The sequence below is a fragment of the Ursus arctos genome, unplaced genomic scaffold, assembly GCF_023065955.2.
Source record: "Ursus arctos isolate Adak ecotype North America unplaced genomic scaffold, UrsArc2.0 scaffold_15, whole genome shotgun sequence".
Taxonomy (NCBI): domain Eukaryota; kingdom Metazoa; phylum Chordata; class Mammalia; order Carnivora; family Ursidae; genus Ursus; species Ursus arctos.
This window is the reverse complement of record NW_026622819.1, coordinates 63,066,299-63,091,584: the sequence shown is the minus strand read 5'-3', so window position 1 is coordinate 63,091,584 and position 25,286 is coordinate 63,066,299. Positions and strand designations below refer to the sequence as shown.

The 25,286-nt window shown below is 55.6% G+C and overlaps 2 protein-coding genes and 1 long non-coding RNA gene across 17 annotated transcripts in view; 2 read left to right on the top strand and 1 right to left on the bottom strand.

Annotated features, from left to right (window-relative positions):
- Positions 1 to 10,326, top strand: part of FAM193B (family with sequence similarity 193 member B) — a 31,666-nt gene extending 21,340 nt beyond the window's left edge. For 11 of the 13 annotated variants that reach the window (XM_044388616.3, XM_026511109.4, XM_026511104.4 and 8 more), the window contains 4 exons: positions 5,986 to 6,997; positions 7,159 to 7,234; positions 8,027 to 8,124; positions 9,946 to 10,326. In XM_044388616.3, the coding sequence (XP_044244551.1) occupies positions 5,986 to 6,997; positions 7,159 to 7,234; positions 8,027 to 8,123 (1,185 nt within the window). In that variant the 3' untranslated portion in view covers position 8,124; positions 9,946 to 10,326. The remainder of the gene's footprint in view (positions 1 to 5,985; positions 6,998 to 7,158; positions 7,235 to 8,026; positions 8,125 to 9,945) is intronic. The other 2 variants (XR_007191150.2, XR_003319565.4) reach the window with 1 other exon arrangement.
- The window catches only part of LOC123001704 (uncharacterized), a 31,610-nt gene continuing 6,491 nt past the window's right edge, over positions 168 to 25,286 (bottom strand). Inside the window, exons 3-4 of one of the 3 annotated variants that reach the window (XR_008959283.1) lie at positions 12,717 to 20,531; positions 168 to 6,135 (exon numbers count right to left, since the gene is read on the bottom strand). This is a non-coding gene — a long non-coding RNA (uncharacterized LOC123001704). Of the gene's footprint in view, positions 6,136 to 12,716; positions 20,532 to 23,384; positions 25,084 to 25,286 lie in introns of those variants that run through there. The other 2 variants (XR_008959284.1, XR_006410894.3) reach the window with 2 other exon arrangements.
- Positions 20,378 to 25,279, top strand: DOK3 (docking protein 3). Its single transcript, XM_026511102.3, has 5 exons — positions 20,378 to 20,461; positions 21,428 to 21,733; positions 23,884 to 23,983; positions 24,095 to 24,267; positions 24,370 to 25,279. Exons 1-5 carry the CDS (start codon positions 20,396 to 20,398, stop codon positions 25,066 to 25,068), a joined length of 1,344 nt encoding a protein of 447 aa, XP_026366887.1. The 5' UTR covers positions 20,378 to 20,395; the 3' UTR covers positions 25,069 to 25,279.

The following is a 25,286-nucleotide window of genomic DNA, read 5'->3' as shown; positions in this document are numbered from 1 at the left end:
ATGAACGGTGCTGGCTGCCAGAAGCCTTGGCACAGCTTACTGCTATGGGAAGGTCTGAATTCATTTGGGAGGCATCAGGGTCAGGGAGCCTGGGGCCAGTGATTGGAGGAAAGACGAGTCCTGGCCTCAGAAGCTGCTTGCTGGATTCCTCAAAGCACAGGACTTGCTTCAGTCAGTCAGTCATTTATTCATTCAGCAAACACTTCTGCAAATACTGGGAGCCAAAGCATGACGCAGTTAAGTTCTCACCCTGGAGAAGCTCAGTCCAGTGGAGAGACTGATACAAAACTGGATGAGCACATTAGCATGTGACAAGCCCTGGGATGAGGGAAGCCCCCCATCCTGCCTGGGCACGCTGGAAATGGCTTACCAAGAGGCTGACTTGAGAGCTGAGTTGCAGGGAGTGAGTTCAGTTTCATCAGGAGAGTCATTCTGGCAGCAGGCGTAGCACATTCACAGCAGTTTGGGGTAGCCAAAGTTCAAATAGAGGAGAGGCAGGACAGCTAGTACAGGTGAGACAGGGCCTCATGGGTCCCGCTGAAGAGTTTTGACTTGATCCTGTAGCCGAGGGGGAGTCACTGCAGGGCTTTTATCAGAGGATGCACTTGGTCAGATCTGTATGTCACCATGACTATGTGGCAGTATGGAAAGTAGCCTGGAGGGGTAACACTCCTGGAAGGAATACAGAGGCCCAGGGAAAGCTGACTGATGGTGGGTCTGGAGTAAGGGAAGCAGACATGACTGGCTTTGGTGATCTGATTGTGGAACAGAGATGAAGGAGTCAAGGATGTCTTCCAGGTGTTTGCTTGGGTGACTGGCAGGATGGTGTGCCCTTCACCAAGCAAGGATGGGATTGGCAGAAGACAGGGAATTCAGTTGGGGCACATTGACTCAGATTCTCAGGAGACCTCCAAGTGGAGATGAAGGTGTGCGGCTGGGAGTTGCCAGCTTGGAGATGTAATTGAAGCCATGGGAATGACCCAGCCCTGGGCTGAGTGAGCTCCTCAGAGGGCTGAGGAGAGAACCCAGTGAGCTATTCCTGGGCAGCCCTGCTCCCAGGCAAGCCCCAGGGCGTGGCATCTCATCCCCTGCCACCTCATTACCTCTTCACCTGCCTGCCCCCAGCTGCGTCTGCACAGCGCCACACTTGGGAGCCCAGCAGCCGAAGAGTTGGGTTTGACAACGAGCTAGCTCCAGGTCCTGGGTGGTCAAACAGCCCTGGTGCTCTGGAAAGCAGCAGCAATTCGACATCTTTTTCCAGCCCAAAGGACAAACAAGGACCCTTTCCCTGCAGCCTGAAGTAGTGAGCCAAGGGGTCCCACCGCTGCCTTCAGAAAATGGTCAGCACTTTCTTTCTCCCATCCAGTGTTGCCTGATCAGAAGTGTCCACTGGGCAACAGCAGTCTCTTTAGCCTTCCCTGGCTTCTTAAGGCAGTGGTCCCCAGTTAGGTCCCAGCGAGCAGGGACACTTTGAAGTTCCCAGGCCTGGTGTGCTTTCCATAAATCCCTACACACCCCTACCCCTTCGCTGGTAATGGCAGTAACACTCTTCTCTCCCCTTCTTTTCCTCCTGGCAAGTTCCTTCCAAGCTCAGACTTCCTCAGGTAACTCCTTCCACAGGACTGCCACTGTACCTGGCACGTCTCTCTCAGCTGCCGTCCATCACACTCCATGCACTCATGCGGAAACTTGCTGCACAGCGGCTGTCTGCCCTGTCCAGTCTAGAGGCCAGAATACAACATGGCACCAGGCAGTTGCAAGGTCATGTGATAGGCAGTCATGGTCATTATCTGTTTATGCATCAGCCTTCTCTCTAGTGTCCTTCCTCTACCTCTCAGACTTAACCACAATCTGACTGTCCACCAAAAACACAACTTCCCCTGGGAGCCATCCGGTGGAGACTGCTCATTTTCTCCCACCTCAGGAGACCAAGAAAGCTGAGTATCTTTCTGCTCCCTTATACCATTTCCAGACCGTGACTGTCTGTCCTTCATGTACTAATTCCTACTCCTTTGAAACTGACCCTGGCTCTGTCATCTACAGCCCTCGGCCACTCCTCTTCATCCACTGAAGGCTGTCACCTGTCCCTTTCTCCTCTTCCCAGGCCATAGAGATCCCCTGACCATCATTCACTCACTGTCTTACCAATACTCTCAATTTCTCGTCCTGTGGCCCTTGCATTACACCACTCAGAAAAATCACAGCCCTGCGTTTGACCCCTCCCTGCCTGTCCCCTTCCACACCTCCAGGAAAGCGCTGGATCACATCTGTCTGTGGCACCCAGGCCATGTGGTCTCCCGCTTGCCTGAGCCCTCACATTGCCCAGCAGCCCTCTGGTCCCCTTGCTCTTCATCACTCCTGTTCACCACAGACCCTTTGTCAGACCTTCGGATTCTTCTCAAATCTCCAGGCTTTCCCCACCCCGCTTTTCTTTTTTGTTAGATCAGCTCGCTTCCTGTTTCAACAAGGAAAAAAAAAGCCAGTGAACAGGCACTCCCTCAAACATCTTACCATTCCACCTGCAGACTTTCTTGTCATGAGAGAAGAGTTATCCCTTCTGCTTAAGACCGTGCAGTCCTTTCCCACTGCTTCAGTCTAAGCTCGACTTACTGCTCTGGCTCCAGCCTCTCTTGGTCTGGCTCCCATCAGCATTGCACTGTGCCCAGTACTCTCTCTTCTGAAAGCAAACTGTGCCTTGAATGTACAGCCTCTCACCCTCACCTCATCTTTTTCCTCCCATCACAGCCAGATTTCTTGAAAACTGTTGTCTGCCTTCACTGTCCTTCCTTTCAGCTCATTGCAGACTGTTTTCCTCTCCCTCTCCTCCACAGAACCACCAGTGACATCTTTGTTGCCAAATCGTACCCTCCTATCCCATCTGCTCTGTAGCATCTCACATTTTGTATTGGTTATCTTTTTCAAATATGTCCTCTTCAGCTCCCCTGTCCTCGGCCGGTGGGGGAGGGGAAGAACAGTGCGATTGCCGTGTTCTCCAGATTTCTCACCTTCTCTGACCTCTCCTCTGTCTCCTTTGTGGATTCCTCTTCCTTTCTCCAACCCTCCCCCTCAAGGCCCTCTCCCTGGCAAAGAGAAGCCATCCAGATAGCGTTGTTCCTGGTTCACCAGGTCTCCCTGTTTCCTCCCTGCACTTCACACTGGTGACTCCTGCTGCTATGGGGCTCCTCCTCACAAATGTCCTACCAGTATTCAGACTGAGCATATCCAAAACTGAGCTTGTTCTCTTTCTCCAAGGAGGCCTGCTCTTCCTTCTCCGTTGTCTGTCTAGTTAATGGCGCCACCGTCCACCCAGTTGCCTGAACCAGAACCCAGGGTGCCATCCTGGGAGGAAAGCGTCATGGTGATTGAGAGCAGCGGGCCTTGGAATTGGACATCAGTTTGAAACCTGGCTCTGCCACACTTGCTGGATGACCTTGGGCAAATCACTTCACCTCTAAGCCTCAGTTTCTTCATCCACAACATGAGAATAACAGTAGAGCCTGACTCAGATGGTTGCAGGAATGAAACAGTGATGCACAGAAAGGCTCATCAGAGAGTGTGTGTGGTCAGGGAAGCGGCGGCAGCGCCAGTGGTCGTCAGTATTGTTTTCATGGCTCATCCCACTCTCCCCACCTGTCCCTGAGTCCTGGCCGTGTGACCTCCCAAGTAGCTCAAACCACCCGCTTCTCTCCACCCTACTGCTGCTATTGAAAAAGTCTTCAGTGGCTGAACATGGCCCTCAGTGTCAAACCCAGACTTGAACCTGGCCTGCAGGGCTCTTGAGCCCCTGCTTAGCTTGCCAGCTTCATCTCTCAGTCTCTCCTCCCTCGCCTTCCCGCCTACCAGTCCCCACCACTCCTAAAAGAAACCTGGGCTCCAGCTCTCCCTGTGAATGTTTGCATTCCCTAAAGATTATATGTGCCCATTCCCCAGTCACTTGCTCTTCCTTCTGCTAGTCTCACTCTGGGATGATCCCAGTCACCCTCCAGTGCCCAGTGAGATACTGCCTCCTCTGGGAAGCACCTCTGGTGTCCCAGTCTGAGTTCCCAGAGCATCTTGTGCTTTCTTCCCTGTAGCTCTTGTCACTCAGAATTAAACAGCCGGTTTGCGTGTGCATCTCCCCCAGCAGACTCAAGTCCGCAAGCAGACCTCTCATGCGCAGCTGAATCCCCCAGAGCCCAGCCCAGTGCCTCAGTCATTGGTCAAGATGTGATTGTCAGGATTGAAAGACCTAGGAACTGCGGATCACACGTGGGTGTGCTGTCCCAACTCTGCCACTTTCTAGCCATGTGGGTCAGTTCCTTTTTTGTGCCAAAGTCAAGTGTCCTCATCTGCAAATTGAGGATAATGGCACAACAAGGGCAATTGTGAGAATTAAACAAGACAACGTGTGGAAAGGATCAGGCTCGTGGCACATAACAGAAAGCGTGTGTTCTGTGCGCTCCTCTCACTACCAAATCGCACATGGTTCCATGTCACTCCCTCTAACTCATTATTTTCAGACTTCTTTGTTTGGCAGCAGAACTCTTTTTTACAATTGAAATCCTCCATGTAACCTCCATTCTAATAGAAAAGCCTGGGTTGGTACAGGAGAGAAGTGATGTGAAGGGCCTTCCAGTCCTTCATCCATCCCTGTGGCCTCAGAGCTCTGCCCATGGTCTTAAACTCCATGGCACAAGGCTGGAAACACTGCTCCAGACCGAGCTGCTTCCCTACTTGAGCCCCATGGTGCTAAGTCACAGCCTCATCGGCACCTGGGGAAAGGGGCACATGCCCTCTCAGGTGTCCTCCGGGCAACACTGAGGTATAGGTAGGCGGTTTTTCTCCCAAATACACCAACGGGGACGATTAGGTTCAGAGAGAGTAAGTGATTTGTCCAAGGTCCCACGGTGGTGGTGCTCTTCTGCCCCAGAGCGCTACCAGGGCACAGGGTTACCCTCTTTAAGTTGACTCTGAGGTGGTGGCACGCCCCCTTTTCTCTCCCGTTTCCTTTTCCTGTTTCTCCCCCTCCAATTCCCCAGTCAGCTAGAAATGTGGGAAATGGTAGAAGTCATCCAACCCCTGGCCCAATACCACCACCTCCTTCCCATGGGCTTTTGACATTGTCTCCCGTCTCCCTCTAAAGGCCACCTTGGTCTGCTGGTGTGTGGAGGTTGGGCAGAGGGATGGAGTGACTCAGAGCCCACAGACTTTTCACTTCCATTCTCCAGAACTGGGTCTGTTAACACTTGACTGACAGAGTCCAGTCCCCCAGTTCTCACCTGGGCAGAAGGGCTGCTTTTACATCTTGGTGTGGGGCCCCATGTAGCTGTCCTGTATGCCATCGGGCACACTTCAGGCATGGCCTTGATTACTTGAGGCAGCTGAGTGGTGAGTGGCTTTTATATGGAATTTCTCCTTCTTCCATAGCATCCATACACACATTCCTGCCACCCAGAGTAGTCTGACCTACTGTGGTGGTCTCACAGCCCTGTCTTACTTCTTGAAAGGTCTCCCATGATGTCACAGATTTTTTCCCCTACTACCAGCACAATTGGAGAGAATGCCTCTGTAGCTGCCATCTCCCTCACTTGTATCTGCACTTTGGTCTTCACCCCAGAATTTTTGTCCACCTTTTGCAGATGAGTCCGCTGAGACTCAGCAAATGAATGAATTGCTTAAGTTGAGGCCTGGAAGGCAAGGTGCAATTAGCTGCATTCCTATCCCTTTGAGTCCTACTGGTCTTATGCCCTAGGACTGACACTGGGGCTCTGAGTGAACAAGCTGTCAAAACCTATCCTCCGTGGGTCTGTCTCCATCCCAAGAGCATGCACCTGTTCAACTGCATTTCATCCTCCCTCCTGCAGGTTGGGTGAGCAGGCCCCGCATGGCCAGGGCCCTGCTTCTAGCCAGTTAGCTGCAAAGCCAGGCCCCAGGCTGATGTGTCAGGTGTCACACTGTGCCTGGCAGCTGCCAGCCTCCAGCTGAAACTGCTTCTTATATTGGCAGGAAAAGGAGAAGGCCCACTTGGCAGCAGAAGCTCTAAAGCAGGTGAATCGTAGTGTTTCCGGAAGCCGGGAGCCAAGGCCTGCCAGGGAGAGGCTCTTGGAGTGGCCTGACCGGGAGCTGGATCGGGTCAACAGCTTCCTGAGCAGCCGTCTGCAAGAGATCAAGAACACTGTCAAGGACTCTATCCGTGCCAGCTTCAGTGTGTGTGAGCTCAACATGGACAGCAATGGATTCTCTAAGGAGGGGGCTGCTGAGCCAGAGCCCCAGAGCCTATCCCCCTCAAACCTCAATGGCTCCTCAGAGCAACGGCCTGACATTAACCTTGACCTGTCCCCTTTGACTTTGGGGTCCTCTCAGAACCACACATTAGGAGTTCCAGGTGAGCCAGCCCCACCGTGGACAGAAATGAGAGGCTCTCACCCACCATGGACAGAGGTGAGGGGGCCCCCTCCCGGTATCATCCCTGAGAATGGGCTAGTGAGGAGACTCAGCGCCGTGCCCAACCTTTCCCGGGTGATCTGGGTCAAGACACCCAAGCCAGGCAACCCTAGCCCTGAGGAGCCAAGCCCAAAGGAGGTTCCCAGTTGCAAGCCGGAGTTGCCCGAGCCTGTGGCCTCAAGTGGGAAGCCGCGGAAAGGCAAGAGACAGGGCAGTCAGGCCAAGAAGAATGAGGCGAGCCCAGCCCCCCGGTCCCCAGCCAGCCTCGAGGCTCCCAATGCCAAGGGCCACACTCCCAGCTCCAAGCAGCCAGGCAAGGCCCTGGAGCCTCCCAAAGGGGGTAGCTGTGCCGAGGCTGGAGAGGGGAGCCAGCCAGGATCAGGCTGGGCTGGCAGCCCCAAAGCCGATGAGAAGGGCAGTTCCTGGCGAAACTGGCCAGGCGAGGCCAAAGTGCGGCCTCTGGAGCAGGAGTCCGTGCAGCCCCCAGGCCCAGCAAGGCCACAGAGTTTGCCACAGGGCAAGGGCCGCAGCCGCCGGAGCCGCAACAAGCAGGAGAAGACGGCCGCCTCCTTGGGTGAGTACACCAGGAACTGAGTGGTTAACGCCCCCCTACCCACCCACCCAGCCAGGCCACAGGGTGGAGGGTAGTCCTCGCGTGTGGGCAGTGCTGCCCCAAGAGCATGACCCGAGAGGCCTGGCCGTGGGCACTGAGCCCTCCTGGCTGTGTCTTCCTAGACGATGTGTTCCTGCCCAAGGACATGGATGGGGTGGAGATGGATGAGACTGACCGGGAGGTGGAGTACTTCAAGAGGTAGGTGTGGGGATGCCTCCTTGCCCACCCTCACTCAGGCTCACCCTCAGAGGGAGAGCCTTTCCAGGCTCTCTCCCAACAGTCTATCTGCTGGAACCCAGGTAGCCACATGGCAGGACAGGACATATGGGAAGGTGTAAGGCACAGGGAGAAGGAAGTACGTCGGGCCCCAAGAACCAGCGCTTTCTCCAGGTTTATTCACTTGCACTTCCTCTGCTCTGCCTGGGCTAAGCTCTGGGCTGGAGGCAAATCAGATACAGTCTAGATGGAGAGAGAGAGCCATAAACACACAGTCCAGTGATAGGTGCTGTTGGAGGAGTAAGGGCCTGGGACTGCAGACCAAGCTGAGACGTAGGGATGGGCAGCGCTCCCAGAAGAGGTAGGAACCAAGCTGAGACCTGAGAAGTAAGAATGAGTAGGCCAGGTCAAACAGGGCCTTTGTGACGGCAGAGCTGGTAGGTACAGAGGTCTGAGGCTGAAAGCAATGTGCAATAGTGAGGGGAGCAGGAGGCAGCCCAGTGTAGCCAGAGTAAAATACATCATGAGGAGCAATGCTGTATCCCAAGGCAGTGTCACTCTCTTCATATGCTGTTCCCTGGGCTCGTGGGCACCTGTCCAGAAAGCCAGCAAAGCTCTTATAACCTGCTAGACCCCAATACCCTGGAGCCAGAGGGGTTGTACAGAGCTGACTTGGTTCCTTTAGTGACCAAGACACATGGGTCTAGAAGTGGGGTCCAGCAGGGAGAGGGGAACCTCTGATTGTGCTTTTCTGGTGTCTCTCAAACTTAATAGGTTCTGTTTGGATTCTGCAAAGCAAACTCGTCAGAAAGTTGCTGTGAACTGGACCAACTTCAGCCTCAAGAAAACCACCCCCAGCACAGCTCAGTGAGGTATGGAGATCCCCAAGTGTTGCATGTACTTCTGCTCCCCACCAGACCATTTCATGCTCTGTGCCACACAGAGTTGGGCTAGTAGCTGGCCAGCCCTAGCCCCTGCGCCTCCACAGTGATAGCTACATGCTCCGGAGACACAGGCCCTATCTGTTCTCCTGTGGCCACTCACCCCTAGGCCTCTGTCCTTTCATCTCTCCTTCCTGGGCCAGACCCTCCTGGAGCCCTCCTGCCTTTGTTCATGAAGGGCCCTTCCTTCACTGCCATCCCTGGGCTATCTCCACCAGGCCTCTACTTCCCTTACCATCTGCCTCTCAAGTGCCTAGGCAGCCTTAATCCCCAGAGGCCTGCCCCCCTCCCTGACATTATTAGCCTCGGTTGAATCTCACTTGCTCAGCCTTGTAGGCTGCGAGGGTGCCTCCCGGCTGACGCCATGCAAGAAGGTAGGACCAGTGAGAGGACAGATGAGCTAGACCAAAGCCTTGGTGAGGTCATTTAGGCATGGGGGAGGTGGTAAGCGCTCTCCCCAAACAGGACAACCCCCATGAAGAGATTAATAGCTAAGCTGCCTCCTGAAGAAGAGACCTGGCCCCCAGCTGGGCTCGGGGCTCCTCTCCCAACCACCTACACAGGTCCTTTTGTGTGAAATACTGACATATCAGATGATGCTCTAGACTGAGAGCAGAAGACCAAGAAGACACTGGGCTGAGCACCATAGTGCAGGAGAGAAGGGTGGCTGGAAGGCAGGCCTTGGTGCTGGGTTTGCAACCTAATGGCTGTGCAGTGCCCTTATCTTAACCCTGTGCTCTGTCCCTGGGATCATGCCTTTTCTGGCTGGCAACCACACAACTGCCCTTACAGCAACAGGAAACTGGGGCAGGTGAGCTGAGCTCAGGGAACCCAGGAGGATGTCCTCACCTATCCTCCTCCTCCTTTTCTCAGTGCCAGGACCACAGTCTTCCTGGACCCTCAGCCAAGTCCCCTTGCCCACTTTTGGGTCAGAATTCCCCACCCTTGGGGCTGGGCTCCCCATGGCATCTTGGGCTGCCTAGAGTCAGGACTGTCTTTAGACTCACCTCAGCCCCTCTCTCTGAAGGGGCTAGGCTCTCTGATCTTTTGCCAAGCTGAAATGTCCACACCCTCGGGAGCCTCTGCCAGGGCCAGGGTGCCCTCCTGCCCCTTTTGTCCACTTCCACAGGATCCAGGAGGCATGGGGACCCCAGGCACTTTATTTGTTGCCTCTTCTGAGAGAAAAAGGGGCATACTTCCTCCTACAGCCCAATGCCCCTCTCAGCCAGGAAACCTCACTCAGCCATCTTCTCTCAAGGACTCCCTCTTTGGTTGATCTCTTTCCCAAGACAGGAGATGTTCCCTCCCTGCCCCACCCCACCGTAAGGGCTCTCCATTGGCCTTTTTGACCCTCCTCAGAGTGGGATTGGGAGCCCCAAGAGTGTGTGAAAAAACAGTGCTGGGACAGATTCGGGACCTAGCCTGGGCTGTGTACCCAGAGCCTGAGGCAGGAGTCAGAGTGCATATTGCTACCTCTCCCCTGCCTGTCAGCAGGAGAGCAAAGGCCAGAGTCCGGGCTCTTATAGCACCCTGGCTTGGAAAGATGTGTTCCAGGGCAGCTGTCCCCTGGCAGGGTCTTAACCTGCATCCTCTACTGGAGGTAGTCAGGGAAGTCTATTCAGTATTTTCAGCCTAGGCAGCAAAAGCAGCAGGCAGCTGCTCCTACCCATGGGGACTGTGGAAACGCAGAGCCAGCACAGGGAGGCTAGGGCAAAGGCGCACTCACGGTCTGGCCATGCTCTGTTTTCTCAGCCCCTGCCGGGTCGAGCTTCTTCAGGGTGTCCTGAGACCCCGACTGCCAGCTGAAGGTCTACAGTCTCTTCTCTACATCCCTTCCCACCTGCCCAAGATCCTCCCTGCTCCTCGCCATCCTGGACCAACCAAAAGTTGAATGGATGCTGTGCCGTGCTGGGGCCCCTCGGGACCTCAGCAGAGCCGCTTCCTGGTGCTATGCAGCCTCCTCACTCGGAGCCTGGGGGCTGGACTGGCCTGGGGGCCGGGGGCTGATGGTACTGCTGGCCCAACACTGCTCTCTTTGTGTTTGGTTTTGTTTTTGTTCTTGTTTTTCAATTCTTTACTTTTGATACTGTGAAGATCTTTCCTGCGAAAGATAAAGCAACATTTGGACACAGAGTCAGTGTGTTGGTGGTTTGCTGGTCTGGGGCAGGGGTGAGGTGAGGAATGTACTCAGAAGCATGGGATCTGCCTTGGTCATTAGCCTCACTGAGCACGTACTATGTGTCAGCAGTTTGGCAATTTCCACTTAATTCTCAGCAGTTCTAAATGGGACAGTTATCCCATTTTACAGATGAGGAAATTAAAGCTAAGACAGGAAAGTAACTTTAGTGCATTCAGTCTGGCTGAGCAGGACTAGAGCCTAGGCCTGTATAACAGCAGCATCTCTGCACTTTCTCCTGGTGGGAGGATTCTGGTATGTGACCTGGAACAGCCCCCTCCCCATGCCCTGTTTACCCTTCTGCGAGCTGGAGGAGTGAGATTCGGTCTCTGTGCAGCTGCTGTGAGAAGAGGTCTGGGAAAGACTTGAGGCCTTTACCGACTGTGCACCTATAGCCTGGGTTATTGACATTGTCAAGGGAAATGGAATAAATGGAGTTTCTATAAATTGGATCTGACTTTCCAATGGGAATGAGACATGTAGCCAAAGTATTTAAGAGTTGAGGATAATGAACCCTTCTGTAAAGTAAAGCAAACTACCTCATTCCTACCTCCCACCCCCTGCAGTAGATCTGGTCGTACACTGATTTTCATATAATAGGTTGTTTTTGTTTTAAAGATTTTATTTATTTATTTGACAGCCAGCGAGAGAGGGAACACAAGCAAGGGGAGTGGGAGAGGAAGAAGCAGGCTCCCAGCGGAGGAGCCTGATGCGGGGCTCAATCCCAGGACCCTGGGATCACGCCCTGAGCCGAAGGCAGACACTTAACGACTGATCCACCCAGGCGCCCCTTAATATAATAGGCTTGCTTAAAAAAAAAAAAAAAAAAAAGCCTCGCACACACTTGTGTTCCAACTCCTTGCTCCTATTGTCATTGTCTAAAAGTGATACTTAACTTGAGCTTGTGTGGGGAGCAGTGGAGGCTGTGGCCACACAGTCACTAAGATCCCTTTATAAAGTGTTGGGAAGCAGGATCAGAAACCATTCCCTACCCCTTCCCCCTTCTCCCAGGTTGAACCCCACCATAAGCAGTCAGTGCTAGCTTCCTCTTCTAAAGAAGTTAAAAAGCATCGCCCACAGGTTCACAATTCCTGGTTCCTGGCCTTTTCAAATCTCCAAGGTCTGCATTATGCCCCTGTGAAGCTTGTCTCTCTGTACGTATTGTCTGTGTTCCTCTTCCTTCAACTCTTGCACTAGGCTCCTGCCCTGCAGTTGAACTGGCATAGCTACCTAAAATTCTGCTTCATCATTCAAAACTTGCATGTCTGATCAAGGAGCTGCTTTACCTACAGAGAAGGACCTGTGGATGGCATTCAGAGCCTTCCATGCCTGGCCCCTGCCTCCCGGCACTTCATTCCAGCCACACCAGATGATCTCAGTCTCCCTCTAGGCCTGGCACTCTCAGGTCTCCCAACTTTTGCTCACATGTTTCCTTCTTCCAGATTAACTTTCCTTCATCATGTCCTGCATATCCTTCACATTCCAGCTGAAAGGCCACTTTTACTAGGAGAATCAGTTTGCCCTGCCTTGTGATGCTTCCAAAAGTACTAACTTTATCTGTCTTAGAATATTTCTCCTTAACCTCAAGACCCGTTATATTTTTGTCTCCTCAACTAATCCATAAACTCACAAGCCAGGTTTGTGTCTCGTTAATCTTTTATCTGCTTCAGCACTGGGCACAATGCCCAGCACGTGCTGATAATAAATATGTGAGTGAAGGAAAAAATAGTACTGATACATCACGCCTCTTTAGAAGTCCCCAGTGAAGGGGCGCCTGGGTGGCTCAGTCGTCCGACTCTTGATTTGCCCTCAGTTCATGATCTCAGCGTCGTGGGACCGAGCCCCACTCAGAATCCTTGCTCAGCATGGAGCTTGCTTGAGATTCTCTCTCCCACTCTGCCTTTGCCCCTGACCCCCGCCCACACTCCTCTCAAAATAAATAAAATCTTTAAATATAAATAAATAAAAGTACCCAATGAAGTTGAAGTTACTTTGACAGTCACAGCCCTGCATGCTCTGGGCCCACCCAGCCTACCAATCCAGCTTTAGCTCTGGCCACCCCAACCCCACAGCGGCTGGCCACGTGGTCTGTTTCTTGAGGAATCTGTACTTGCATGTGGCTAGCTAGGCCTTCACTCTTAACAGGACCCCCAGTCAGAAAGCTGCTCTTTCCTCCACTCCCCGTTCTGAGAGTCTACAGCTCTGGAAGTTCAGATGCAAGTCTCCTGGAAGCCTTCTCGGGTTCCCCAGGCAGTCAGTTACTCTTAAGCTCTAATACAGCATTTACGATAAAAATCGCTCCACAGACCCGCAGCAAAAAAACACTTGTCACCAGCATTTTATTTACCTTTCACCACTATGAACATACGTGTTGTCTCACATAGATGAGGACGCCCAGTCAGAGCAGTAGTGTTGATTCATTTTTCCGCAAGCCACACCCCATACCCGCGCCCGCGCTCGCCATGGAGGCCCGGGCGGGGTCCCAGGGGGCTCCGTCTCGGAACGTGCCGGATGACGTCAGACTCTGGGCGAGGCTCGGCAGCTGGCAGGCCGGCCTCTTCGGGATCAGCCGTCTCCACTCTGGGGACCTTCCATCAGACTCCGTTTGAGCCTTTTGCGCATGCTCCAAATCCTCCAGCGTCCCATAATGCATTGTCTGACGCTTTGCCCTCGCCCCTGGCAACAAATGCGCAGCCGCCCAAGGGGACTTTGACACCGCGCTACCTGACTGGGTCTCCGGGGAAAGTTTGTCCCTCTGCGCGATCCGGCACTCAGAGGTCGTTGCTAGGCGCCCACGTTCCGCTTTTTCACATCTGATTGGATTTCACTCAAAAGTTGAGGCGGGGTTTTACCGTAGCGCGCATGCGTGTTGCAAAGGATGGAGGACTCGGAACCCGAACGGAAGGTAGGAGCGAGGCAGGGGTCCGCGCGGGTGGCGAGCGGCAGTGAAAGCGGGGGTTTGAGCCTGACTCCTGTGTATCTCTAGCGGGCTCGCACCGACGAGGCGACTGCCACAGGAAGCCGCTCCGAGACGGAGGATGAGGACGACGAAGATTACGTGCCTTACGTGCCTTTGCGACAGCGCCGGCAACTGCTGGTGAGGGCCCCGGTTCGGAAGAGGAATGAGGGCGTAGGATCGGGATGGGGAGGGGGGTTGGCCGCCAGTGGAGCGAGCTGCCAGTACTCGGGACCGTGGCCCTCCGGCGAACGAGGGACGGGCAACCTGGTCGGAGGGGTAGGGCAGCTCCACGTCGCAGGGTGCAGGTCCCTCTCCCAAAGGCCAAGATCCTGACGCAGGCCCCCTGGGCCCAATGCCCCGCTCTGTTTTGGGCTTGGCTGGGAGGGGCGCTGGTGGAACCTCAGCTCCAGAAGCTACTGCAACGAAGGCGTAAAGGAGCTGCGGAGGAGGAGCAACAGGACAGCGGCAGCGAACCCCGGGGAGATGAGGACGATATCCCGCTGGGCCCTCAGTCCAACGTCAGCCTCCTGGATCAGCACCAGCATCTCAAAGAGAAGGCTGAAGGTGGGCTGGAAAGCAGCGGGGAAAGCTCAGCTTGGTGCAGTGCTTTGGTGTCTGATATCTGCTTCTGTTCTCAGCCCGCAAGGAGTCTGCCAAGGAGAAGCAGCTGAAAGAAGAGGAAAAGATCCTGGAGAGTGTGGCTGAGGGCCGAGGTATGGTTGTAGCCTCCTCCCCCTACCCCAGGCATGTTCTATCTCAAGGGCCTGGCCTCTGGGAAGCAAGAGCCAGCCCTGAGTCACGTCTGTCTCCTTAGCGTTGATGTCAGTGAAGGAAATGGCCAAGGGAATCACATACGATGATCCAATCAAAACCAGGTATGTTTTTCAGTCTGTGGGAAGGCAGTCACTTTTACTTGGAATGGTATGTGGCTGAGACCGGCAGGTGCACCCCAGAGCCAGCTGTGCCTGGGGCCTCTCTTGACCCCCACCACCCACTCACAGTTGGACACCCCCCCGTTATGTCCTGAGCATGTCTGAAGAGCGGCATGAACGCGTACGGAAGAAGTACCACATCCTGGTGGAAGGAGATGGTATTCCACCACCCATCAAGAGCTTCAAGGAAATGAAATTTCCCGCAGGTACCTGGGAACTTTAGTAGTCAAACAACTGTGAGGTTGTGTCCCAGTCTCCACAGAGTTTGGCGTCTGCAGCAATGGGTCTAGCCGTTGGAGATGGTGGGACTTAGGTTTGAATTTCAGTTGCCCCAGCTGTACCTGTTAGCTATCTTTTGCCATTAGGGAACTTCAGTGGGTAAGTGACTTTGGCCTTAAATGGACCTGGGTGCAAATCCTGCCTCTAGTTATCCTAGAGATCTTGGACAAGTCTTTCTTTTTCTTTCTCTTTTTCTCTGGGCCTCATTTGTAACTTGAATGGGGTAGTGCCCATTTTACAGCTTTGGGGGCCTGATAAAGTATCTGTGAGACAAGAATGATGCTGAGGTTGTTTTCCGTAGCCATCCTGAGAGGCCTGAAGAAGAAAGGCATCCACCACCCAACACCCATTCAGATCCAGGGCATCCCCACCATGTGAGTGTGGACCTGGGGGCCCTGAAGAGGGCGGTGATGGGAAGGAGCAGTCCCTAGGTGTCCACCTGGAGACTCATTCCCTGCATTCTCCTGAACCTGATCCTCAGGTCTCTCCTCTCCCAACAGTCTATCTGGCCGTGACATGATAGGTATCGCCTTCACGGGTTCAGGCAAGACACTGGTGTTCACATTGCCTGTCATCATGTTCTGCCTGGAACAAGAAAAGAGATTACCTTTCTCCAAGCGTGAAGGGCCCTATGGACTCATCATCTGCCCCTCGGTAAGACAGACCAGGCTGGAGGGCAGGGCAGAGACAGGACTGCCTTCTGGTGCCAACCTCTGCCCTGTGCCTACAGCGGGAGCTTGCCCGGCAGACCCATGGCATCCTGGAGTATTACTGCCGCCTACTGCAGGAGGACAGCTCCCCACTCCTGCGCTGCGCTCTCTGCATCGGGGGCATGTCTGTTAAAGAGCAGATGGAAACCATCCGACAGTGAGCACAAGCACCCCCACCCTGTGGGCCTGCCCAGAGCTCCTCGACAAGTTAAATGGCCCTTTGCTTTAGCTACCCCTGCAAATCCTTACAGAAGCCTCCTTGTCCTCAAGGAGTTCCTCGTCTAATGGGGAGATCAGTTGGGGTGGGACAGAGGGATGTGGTAAGATACCGTGGGAGCACAACAGATGGAATGGGGGCATCTGAGAGGTCAGGGCGTCGGGGCATTCTGGGCAGAGGTGGGGGACCCAGCATGTCCAGGAAGGTCGGGGTCATTCAGTGTGGTCCAGCATGGAGGCTGAGACACTAGGGCAGGGCCAGATCTGTGGCCTTTCCACACAGTGCAATCCCCAGCAGACAGTGCTGATTGCCCTGGACCAGGCTCTGGGGTCCTGGACAGGTCACACCCTTTCCAAGGCATTCCCGGTCTCGGAAGATTCAGATACAGAAAAGATTAATTTAGCGTTCCAGGAAAGTGAGCCCATCAATGCCTACAAAGGGAGCTGCGGGAGCACATACTGAGGCCTAATCTGGAGATTCAGAACCACCCTCATTCTAGAGAGGGAAGGGTATGCCAGGTAGGGTTGATTCATGGCTGGGGAGGAGCTCTGGAGCAGAGCAGTAGTTAAGAAGGCTGCAGCCCCTTCCAGAAGAGACATGTTTTACAAGTAGGGTAGGGTGGTGGAAGTGATGAGGGGACAGGTGAGGAGAGATAGGAAAGAGGGCAGAATGCCAGCCCTTAGGTGCAGGAATGGGCAGGTAGCCCTGACTGCAGAGTGTCCTCTTGATCCCCAGCGGTGTGCACATGATGGTGGCCACCCCCGGGCGCCTCATGGATTTGCTGCAGAAGAAGATGGTCAGCCTAGACATCTGCCGCTACCTGGCTCTGGACGAGGCCGACCGCATGATTGACATGGGTTTCGAAGGCGACATCCGCACCATCTTCTCCTACTTCAAGGTGCCCATCCCTAGGGCATTCCTGCCACCCTCCCCAGCACACCCCATTCAACTGTGGCAGGCCCTGAGGCCTGGCACTGCCCACCCACTGGCCCTGCTTTGGGGGGCTACATCCCAGCTACTTGGCCTTCCCAGGCCTCACATGCCCTCAGTCCTAGCCCTACTCTTCCTCAGGGCCAGCGGCAGACCCTACTCTTCAGTGCCACCATGCCTAAGAAGATTCAGAACTTTGCCAAGAGTGCCCTGGTAAAGCCAGTCACGATCAACGTGGGGCGCGCTGGGGCTGCCAGCCTGGATGTCATCCAGGTGGGCAGGCACTTCTGATGAGCAGGATCTCGTTGTGAGGGTTGGATCTGGCTAGGCCATGTTGAAGCTCTTGGAGTAGGGTTGAGGGGCCACCTTGTGGACAATGGGGTTTCATTCAAATCCCCAGCCCTTAGCCGGGAACATTCTTAGAGTGGCCAGTGCCTTATGGCAAGAGGCTTCTGGTCTCCTCCCGCCTGGGATTGGGGGCCCAGGCTCTGTGGCAGGGCCATGGCTGGTGAGCCCATTTGCAGGCCTACCTGATCTGGCCCCTGTGATGGCAGGAGGTGGAATATGTCAAAGAGGAGGCCAAGATGGTGTACTTGCTCGAGTGCCTACAGAAAACACCCCCACCCGTAAGTATAGCCCTCCAGGCTGGCCCAGGACCCCTGGGATGAAGGGGAGAGGGGCAGTGGGGGCAGCATGCTGGAGAAGGTTGGGCACGCCCCCATGACTGAAGTTGGCCTTCTTGGACAGGTGCTCATCTTTGCAGAGAAGAAGGCCGATGTGGATGCCATCCATGAGTACCTGCTGCTCAAGGGGGTTGAGGCAGTGGCCATCCATGGGGGCAAAGGTCAGGGGTAGTGCACGGATACTGCTGCCATTGTGGCCCCTCACCTAATCCCTTTCCCAGTCTGGTGGGCCCGCCACTACTCCCCAGACTCCTGTCACTCTAACAGCTCCTGCCTGACCCTCCCCAGACCAGGAGGAACGGACCAAGGCCATCGAGGCATTCCGGGAGGGCAAGAAGGATGTCCTGGTGGCCACAGACGTAGCCTCCAAGGGTCTGGACTTCCCTGCCATTCAGCATGTCATAAATTATGACATGCCTGAGGAGATCGAGAATTATGGTAGGGAGCTTGGATGTGGGGGGTCGGGTACGGGCTGGGCCCCAGCCCCTGGGCAGTAGGCCAGAAGCTCTGTTCCCTTTCTGCAGTGCACCGTATTGGCCGTACCGGGCGCTCAGGAAACACAGGCATCGCCACCACTTTCATCAACAAGGCCTGTGGTAAGGCCACCACCAAGGCCACCTCAGCTGTCCCCTGGGTCCTCTGCCTGTGGCTATCCAGGTCCTGGCTTCAGGGCCCGGGGTTGGGCCTGATGGTTCCCTCCTACCCCCACAGACGAGTCAGTGCTGATGGACCTGAAAGCCCTGCTGCTGGAGGCTAAGCAGAAGGTGCCCCCCGTGCTGCAAGTGCTGCACTGCGGGGATGAGTCCATGCTGGACATCGGAGGTGACTGTGCGGCAGGAGACACCGGTCCGGTGGGGCGGGAGGGGGAACATGACGGGAACACCACAAAACAAGTCCATGCCGCACAGCAGAGGACTTGGGGGAGGGGTCTAATGAGAAGCCGAGGTCTGGGATATGGGGCCTGGTCCTGTGCAGTCGTGCTGACTCTCATCCCCTTGCCCCCAGGAGAGCGTGGCTGTGCCTTCTGTGGGGGCCTGGGCCATCGAATCACTGACTGCCCCAAACTGGAGGCTATGCAGACCAAGCAGGTCAGCAACATCGGCCGCAAAGACTACCTGGCCCACAGCTCTATGGACTTCTGAGCCATCCGTCGTCCCTTGTCTCCCAAGAGACCTCAGTCTCCAGCCTCCTCCTACACACACCAGCCCCCTGGACAAAAAGCCAGCATCATCGGCCCAGCTGGCCTGGGCTGGGCCAGGCTGAGCCTGGCTGCCTGCGCCCTGTGTCCCCTAGAATGACAATTTTTGTTCCCCTTTACCCCAGCTGTCATTAAAGCACAAGCCTCTCTGGTCTCAGCCCAACCCTGCCTATGTGTTTCACCTTCCCTGATCCCTGCTTCCTAGACAGGCCTCACCCTCTGATCTCTGTAGCCCCTCTAAGGTGGGGGAACTGGCATCTCCCAGTGACACAGCCAACAATCAGCCTGCTGGGCCTTAGTTGTGGAGAGAGCCACGTAGTGGGGGCCCCCTGCTGGGGGCTCTGGGTATTTCCTCTGGGCTAGCTGGATTTGTCTCAGGGAGAGACTGCATTGGTGGGCCAAGGGGAAATGGCTGGGTTTTCTGGTCTCTGGTTGGTTCTTACAATCTCCAACCTGGCCCCAGCCTCCCTCTTCCTGTCAGTTGTATGAAGCTCCTGGGGCCCCTTGGGAGGCCACTTCCTGCCTCAGGCCCCCTGCCCACTTGCCTGCCCACAGAGTCCCAATAAGGAACCCTCTGATCCCCTCACTGAGGGGGCAGCAGATGCTACGGGACTGCCACTCGGGCCGCTAGCACTTACTGGCCTCACTCTATGCCTGGCTCTCTGTTGGGCTCAGGATCCGGGCAATCCAGGCAGACGCCTGCTGGGAGGCTTATAGGTAAGTGGGAAAGACAGGAGATGGGAATGATGGGGGTGGCACATGGTGCAGGATCTCAGCATCTGGCAAGGGACAGGCGGCAAATCCTCTGGGCCTGGCACTGCGCGTGCAAGGCCACATGCTTATCCCAGCGGGACAGCAGTTGCTCAAGCCATGTTTGTCACTTGGTTTTGGCCTTGGGCAAGTTACTTAATGTTTCTGAGCCTCGATTTCCTCATCATTGAAATGGCAATGAGAATGCAAAGGACAGGGTGTCCGGCTGCCAGCGCTCGGGGCTGCCAGACTGCAACGGACACAAAGCCAGGTGGAGAGGCCCTTGGAAAAGACTTCCTGCCCACATCCCATATGTGACCCCAAATGGTATTGCTCAGCCTGGTTACACATGCCTTCCTAAAGGTGGCATTGAATGAGTGACAGGAGGCTGTCTCCCTCTCAGAGCCCCAATGGTAGCCTCCAACAAGGTGAGGCAAAAAAAAAAAAAAAAATAGGTGCCTAGCAAGAAGCAAATTTACAAAGCATGTGAGCTCTCCAGGGACCCACTGGGGGCGTGCCACCCACGCTCACATGACTGTGCCGAGCCTTGAGGACAGGTTCACTGGTGGGGGCCCTTGTGCTCGGTGGGGGGTGGTCAAGGAGGGCCTCCCAGGGGAAGAGGCAGCCCAGTGCTCAAGTGGCATGGTGGTAAGAGGTTCTCTGGATAGACTGGGCTGAGGGGAGGTGGAGGCCACAACAGAGCACCTTGAGTGCAGGCCTGAGGAGCCCAGGCTACACCCCAGGGCAGGGGGGAGTCAGAGGGGTTTGGAATTGGTGGAAAGGACCACAGTGGGCCCTGTGGGGCAGTGGTTCAAAGGGGAGATAAGAGGCTGGTAATGGACAGACACTGTGAAGACAGAGAAGAGCAAGTGAATGTTAGAAATATTTCCAAGATAAAGACAAGCAGAGCAGGCCCGAGAGGGTACCAACCAGGGCTCAAAAGTAGGAAAGCAAGGAGTTGGCCAGTGTGGCTAGAGGAGGTCCTGGGGCAGGGACAGGGCTGCGGGAATGTCAGATGCCGGGGTGTCCGACTGCCTTGCACAGAGGAGAGGTTGGAGCTTATGACTCACAGCCAGCTGACCCAGGTGCAGGCAGAGGTCAGCTGCCCTCTGGGGCTCTGAGGCCCCTGCCAGGCACACGTGGGCACCTTGGGCCAGCTGGACCCCAAGGAAGAAATACGTGATGTCCCCACCCCCTATCCTAGCTCCTTTACTGAAGACAGGCTCCCCTCCCCCCAGCCCTTCAGCTGCCTCTCTGGACAGAGGGAGGGGGAAGTGGCCAGAAGGGGAAGTGTGAGGAGTTCCCCTCCGGCCTGTCACCAGTCTCCTCGGGCCCTCGGAGTGGCAGTCCTGGGGCCTGGCGGCGGCCATGGAACCTCTGGAGACTCCCATCAAGGACGGCATCCTGTACCAGCAGCACGTCAAGTTCGGCAAGGTGGGGACCCCGGCTGCCAGGCAGCTGCCCAGGACAGTAGGCGTTGGCCCCAGCCTCAGCTCACCAGGACCTGGGAGAATGGGGAAGGAGTCAGGGTGGGGGACGCAACCAAGGTGTTGGGGAGTAGGACGGAGCCCCATTCTCAGCTTGAGTGGGTTGGGCTGAGTGGGCCTTTCTGAGAGCCTGCCTTATTTACTGATGGGGAAGCCAAGAGTGGGAAGGATCTAAGAATCCAAACCTTAGGGCAGGGCAGAGCTGAGAGGCTGGCTACCTGAACAGCTTTCTGCCCTGTGCAGTAGAAGCACCAAGGCCCCTGTAGAGAAGGCCGGGGCTGAGTCGGAGGGGCCCCACCCTGCAGAAGAGGGCTCAGCACCTCCCAGCCCTGTGACGGGACATAGTTGGGGAGTTTACATCCCTCCGCAGGCAGCAGGCCCTGCACCCTCACAGCTCAGCTGCAGCTGCTGCCCAGGCAGATAAACAGTCTGTTTCCTTTGCTTTACGCTATTTGCATGTTTCCTTCCTTGCCACCGTGAGACTGACACCTCCCTCCTGCCTCAGCTCTTGTCCCATCGCCCAAGTGACCTTTTCTTGGGGGGGGGGGGCTTGGGGGCCCCAACATAATGGTAGTGTCAGGTGGTCTGCTTTGACCACTTCAGAGGCATGACCCAGAAGCCCCAACCTTGCGTTTTGATGGCTTTTGAGATATGAGGGCACTAGTCCTCGTAGGGGTCACAGTTAGGCAATTGGTGGGGTGGATTTGAACCCACAGCTGCCTGCCCCAAGCACAGACTCTTCCCCCTGCTGGGCTGGCCCTGGCAGGGCCTCCTTCTCTGGGGCCCTGAGGATCTGGGGGAAGTGGAGGCCAGCCGGGGTGGCCAGGAGCTCTTGCTGGGCAGCTTGTGCTGAGCTGAGCTATAGGGCGAACAGCCACCCAAGAGTCTTTTCCCCCATCCTCGTCTCCCACAGAAGTCCTGGCGGAAGGTATGGGGTCTGCTGTATGCAGGAAGCCCGTCAGGTGTGGCACGGCTGGAGAGCTGGGAGGTCCGGGATGGTGGCCTGGGGCCAGCAGGTGACAGGTCTGCAGGACCCAGCCGACGTGGGGAACGGCGGGTCATCCGCCTGGCTGACTGCGTGTCTGTGCTGCCGGCTGACGGTGAGAGCTGTCCCAAAGACACTGGTGCCTTCCTGCTCACCACCACAGAGCGAAGCCACCTACTGGCCGCACAGCATCGCCAGGAATGGATGGGCCCCATCTGCCAGCTGGCCTTCCAGGTGAGCATAAGACGGGTGGTGGGGGGCGCCTGGGTGGCTCAGTCGTTAGATGTCTGCCTTTGGCTCAGGTCATGATCCCAGGGTCCTGGAGTCGAGCCCCGCATCAGGCTCCCTGCTCAGCTGGAAGCCTGCTTCTCCCTCTCACACTCCCCCTGCTTGTGTTCCCTCTCTCTCTGTCAAATAAATAAAATCTTAAAAAAAAAAAAAAAGACACATAGGCAGGGCATCCAGGGGCCAGAGGTGGGCCACCTGATCCCCAACCTTGTTCATCTCCATGCTCCCTCACATCCTGTCACTCAGCAAGTACCTGCCAAGTACCCACGAGCCTTTGGGGCAATAGCCCCGAAGTCCACAGAGCGAACCTCAGATGGCCGTTCATGCTGTGGAGAAAATGAAAGCTGGTGGGACCAGGCATGAATGGCAGGATGTTAGATGGGAAGTCCTCTCAGGAAGGGACAGTGAGCTGTGAGTCCTCAAGGACAAATAAGAACCCACCAGTCAAAGATCTGAGGCAAGAGTGACCCAGACACTGAGGTCTGAGGAGTGTCTCGAACAGAGGGAGCAGCATGGGCAAAGGCCATGGTGTGTTAAAGGGACAGAAAGGCCAACATGGCTGGAGGGTAAGGAGTGGGAGGGAGCCCAGGAGGACGCAAAGGTGGAGAGTTTGGTGGGAGCCAACTGAAACTACTTTGGGCCACATTCAGAGTTTGGGGTTTTATTCTGAGTGAAAGGAGATGCTTTTGAGAGGGGGTTTCTTTGGGGCGCCAGGGACTGAGAGCTCTATGATGGACCAAAAGGAAATGAGCCTAGCAGTTCCTCAAAAAGTTAAACATAGAGTTACCATATGACCCAGCAATTCCACTGGTAGGTGTATACCCAAGAGAATTGAAACAGGTGTTCACACAGAACTTGTAGGAGTATGCTCAGAGCAGCAATAGTCACAATAGCTCAAAGGTGCAGACAACCCCAATGTCTGTTAACTGATAAATACACCAAATGTGGTCTATCCATACAACAGAACAGTACCTGACCATAAACAAAAGAAGAATGAGGTAGTGATACATGCTAACACCATACATGAACCTGGAGAACATTGCGCTAAGTAGAAGGAGCCAGACGCAGAAGACCACATGCTAGAACCGCTCTGTTTGTGTGCGACGTCCAGCATAGACAAATCCACAGGGACAGAAAGCAGCAGGGGCTGGGGGGGCTGGTAGTCACTGCTAACGGGTTTCCATGTGGGATGATGAAAAAATTCTGGAACTGGATAAAGGTGACCATTACACAGTCTTGTGACTATACTAAAACCACTGAATTACACACTTTAAAATGGTGAAATGGTAAATTTTATGTTCTGTATTTTACCACAATACGTTTTTTAAGATTTTATTTATTTATATTTATTTATTTATCTATCTATCTATCTATCTATCTATCTATCTATCTATCTATCTATTGACAGAGAGAGAGGGAGAGAGTGAGAGATCATGAGCAGAGGCAGAGAGCCCAACACGGGACTCGATCCCAGGACTGTGGGATCATGACCTGAGCCCAAGGCAGACACTTCACTGACTGAGCCACCCAGGCGCCCCTGCCACAATATTTTAAAGTAAAAAAAAAAAAAAAAAAAAAAAAAAAAAAAAGGAAATTGACAGGAGCAAGGAGACCAGTGGCTGAAGCTGTTGCAGTGGCCCTGGCCATGCTACTGTGGGCCAAGATGGTTGCAGTGGAGGTGCTGATAGGGCTCCAAGGATGTGAGGGAGATGGTGAAAGAGGCCTGGAGAAGGATGGAGAAGCCAGTTCACTTGCATGTCCCACCCCTGAAGCTCCTGCACCTTAAGCACTCCAAGCTGTAAGGGACACAATACACAGGGAGACCCTGGCCAAGACAAGTGCAGTGGGGACCTCCTCATGTGTGCTGCTACTTTACAACTCTCGGCACCCTCAAAGGGGTGCTGGGGGGCCACAGGTGGGGAAACAGAGGGGTCTCTGTGGTCGTGCAGTGTGTCAGGGGCAGAACTGGAAGTGACACCCTGGTCCCTGGATGTTCTTGCTTGGCCTGGAGTCCTGGGTTACTGGCCCCAGGGAAAGGATGTGGAAAGAAGATCGAGGGGGAGGGCTCTAACTTCTGACCTTTTTTCATTCTCCAGGGCACAGGGGAATGTTCCTCAGGCCCAGGGGAGGTGGAAGCTTCCAAGAGGGGTCTGGTCCCCATGGAGGAGAATTCCATCTACTCCTCCTGGCAGGAAGGTGAGTCAGGGAGGTACGGGGACAGCCTCAGCCGTCCTCCACCCAGGCCTGGGACCTTTGGGGGACCCATGCGGGCTATACCTGATACCCTTGCCACCCTCCTGCCTGCAGTGGGCGAGTTTCCAGTGGTGGTGCAGAGGACCGAGGCTGCCACCCGCTGCCAGTTGAAGGGGCCCTACCTCCTAGTGCTAGGCCAAGACACCATCCACCTGAGGGAACCCTCCAGCCCCCAGGCCCTCTACACCTGGCCCTACCGCTTCCTGCGCAAGTTCGGCTCTGACAAGGTGAGGTGCAGGGAGTGCCCTGCTGGGAAGGGTGGCAGGTGGAGGGGTGCCTAGTTTCCTCCGCTGCTAACCCACCCATACCACCCTCAATCCTGTGTCCAGGACGTGTTCTCCTTTGAAGCTGGACGCCGCTGTGACTCGGGTGAGGGTCTCTTCGCCTTCAGCAGCCCCCGAGCCCTCGACCTGTGCAGGGCCGTAGCCGCTGCCATTGCCCGCCAGCGGGAACGGCTGCCAGAGCTGGCTGGGCCCCGGCCCTGTCCCCTGCCTCGGGCCACCTCCCTGCCCTCACTGGACCCACCGGGAGAGCTGCGGGAGGTGCCCCCGGGGCTGGAGACTCCCAGCTCCTGGAGGGCACGCCTGGCTGAGCCTGGCCCCCAGAGCCTGCCCCCACTGCTGAGCCCAGTGCCCCACGATGAGCCAGTGTCTGGGCTCTATGCATCAGTGTGCAAGCGGGCCAGTGGGCCCCCAAGCAATGCCGAGCACCTCTACGAGAACCTATGCGTGCTGGAGGCAGGCCCCGTGCTGCCCAGGGAGAGGGACCCTGAGCAGGAGGGTCCCAGCCGCCGCAGCCCCCTGGCCAGCCCCATCTACCACAACAGTGAGGACCTGGGCTGGCCGGGCCCTGCACACGACAGCAGCCTGGAGGCCCAGTACCGGCGGCTTCTGGAACTGGAGCTCGGTGACAGTGATGAAGCTGGGGGCTCTGGCCGCCCCAGTGCTCACACGGGCTTCAAGGCCAAGCTGGTGACGCTGCTGAGCCGTGAGCGGAAGAAGGGCCCAGCCCCCTGTGACCGGCACTGAAAGCTCTGTGTGGCTCTGCGACAGGAGAGAAAGGCGCTCTGATGTTCCTGGCCCAGGGCCAACAATGGACATCCGGGACACAGCCCTGCCTCCACTCTGGCCTGTGGGGGTAAGGCGGGCAGGCCGAGGAGGACCCCTCCTGTGCCCCGCCGCCCCCAGCCCCCCTGTACAGTGTACAGATTTGCTGGAAATAAACCTCCCAGCGCTGCTCTTGGCCC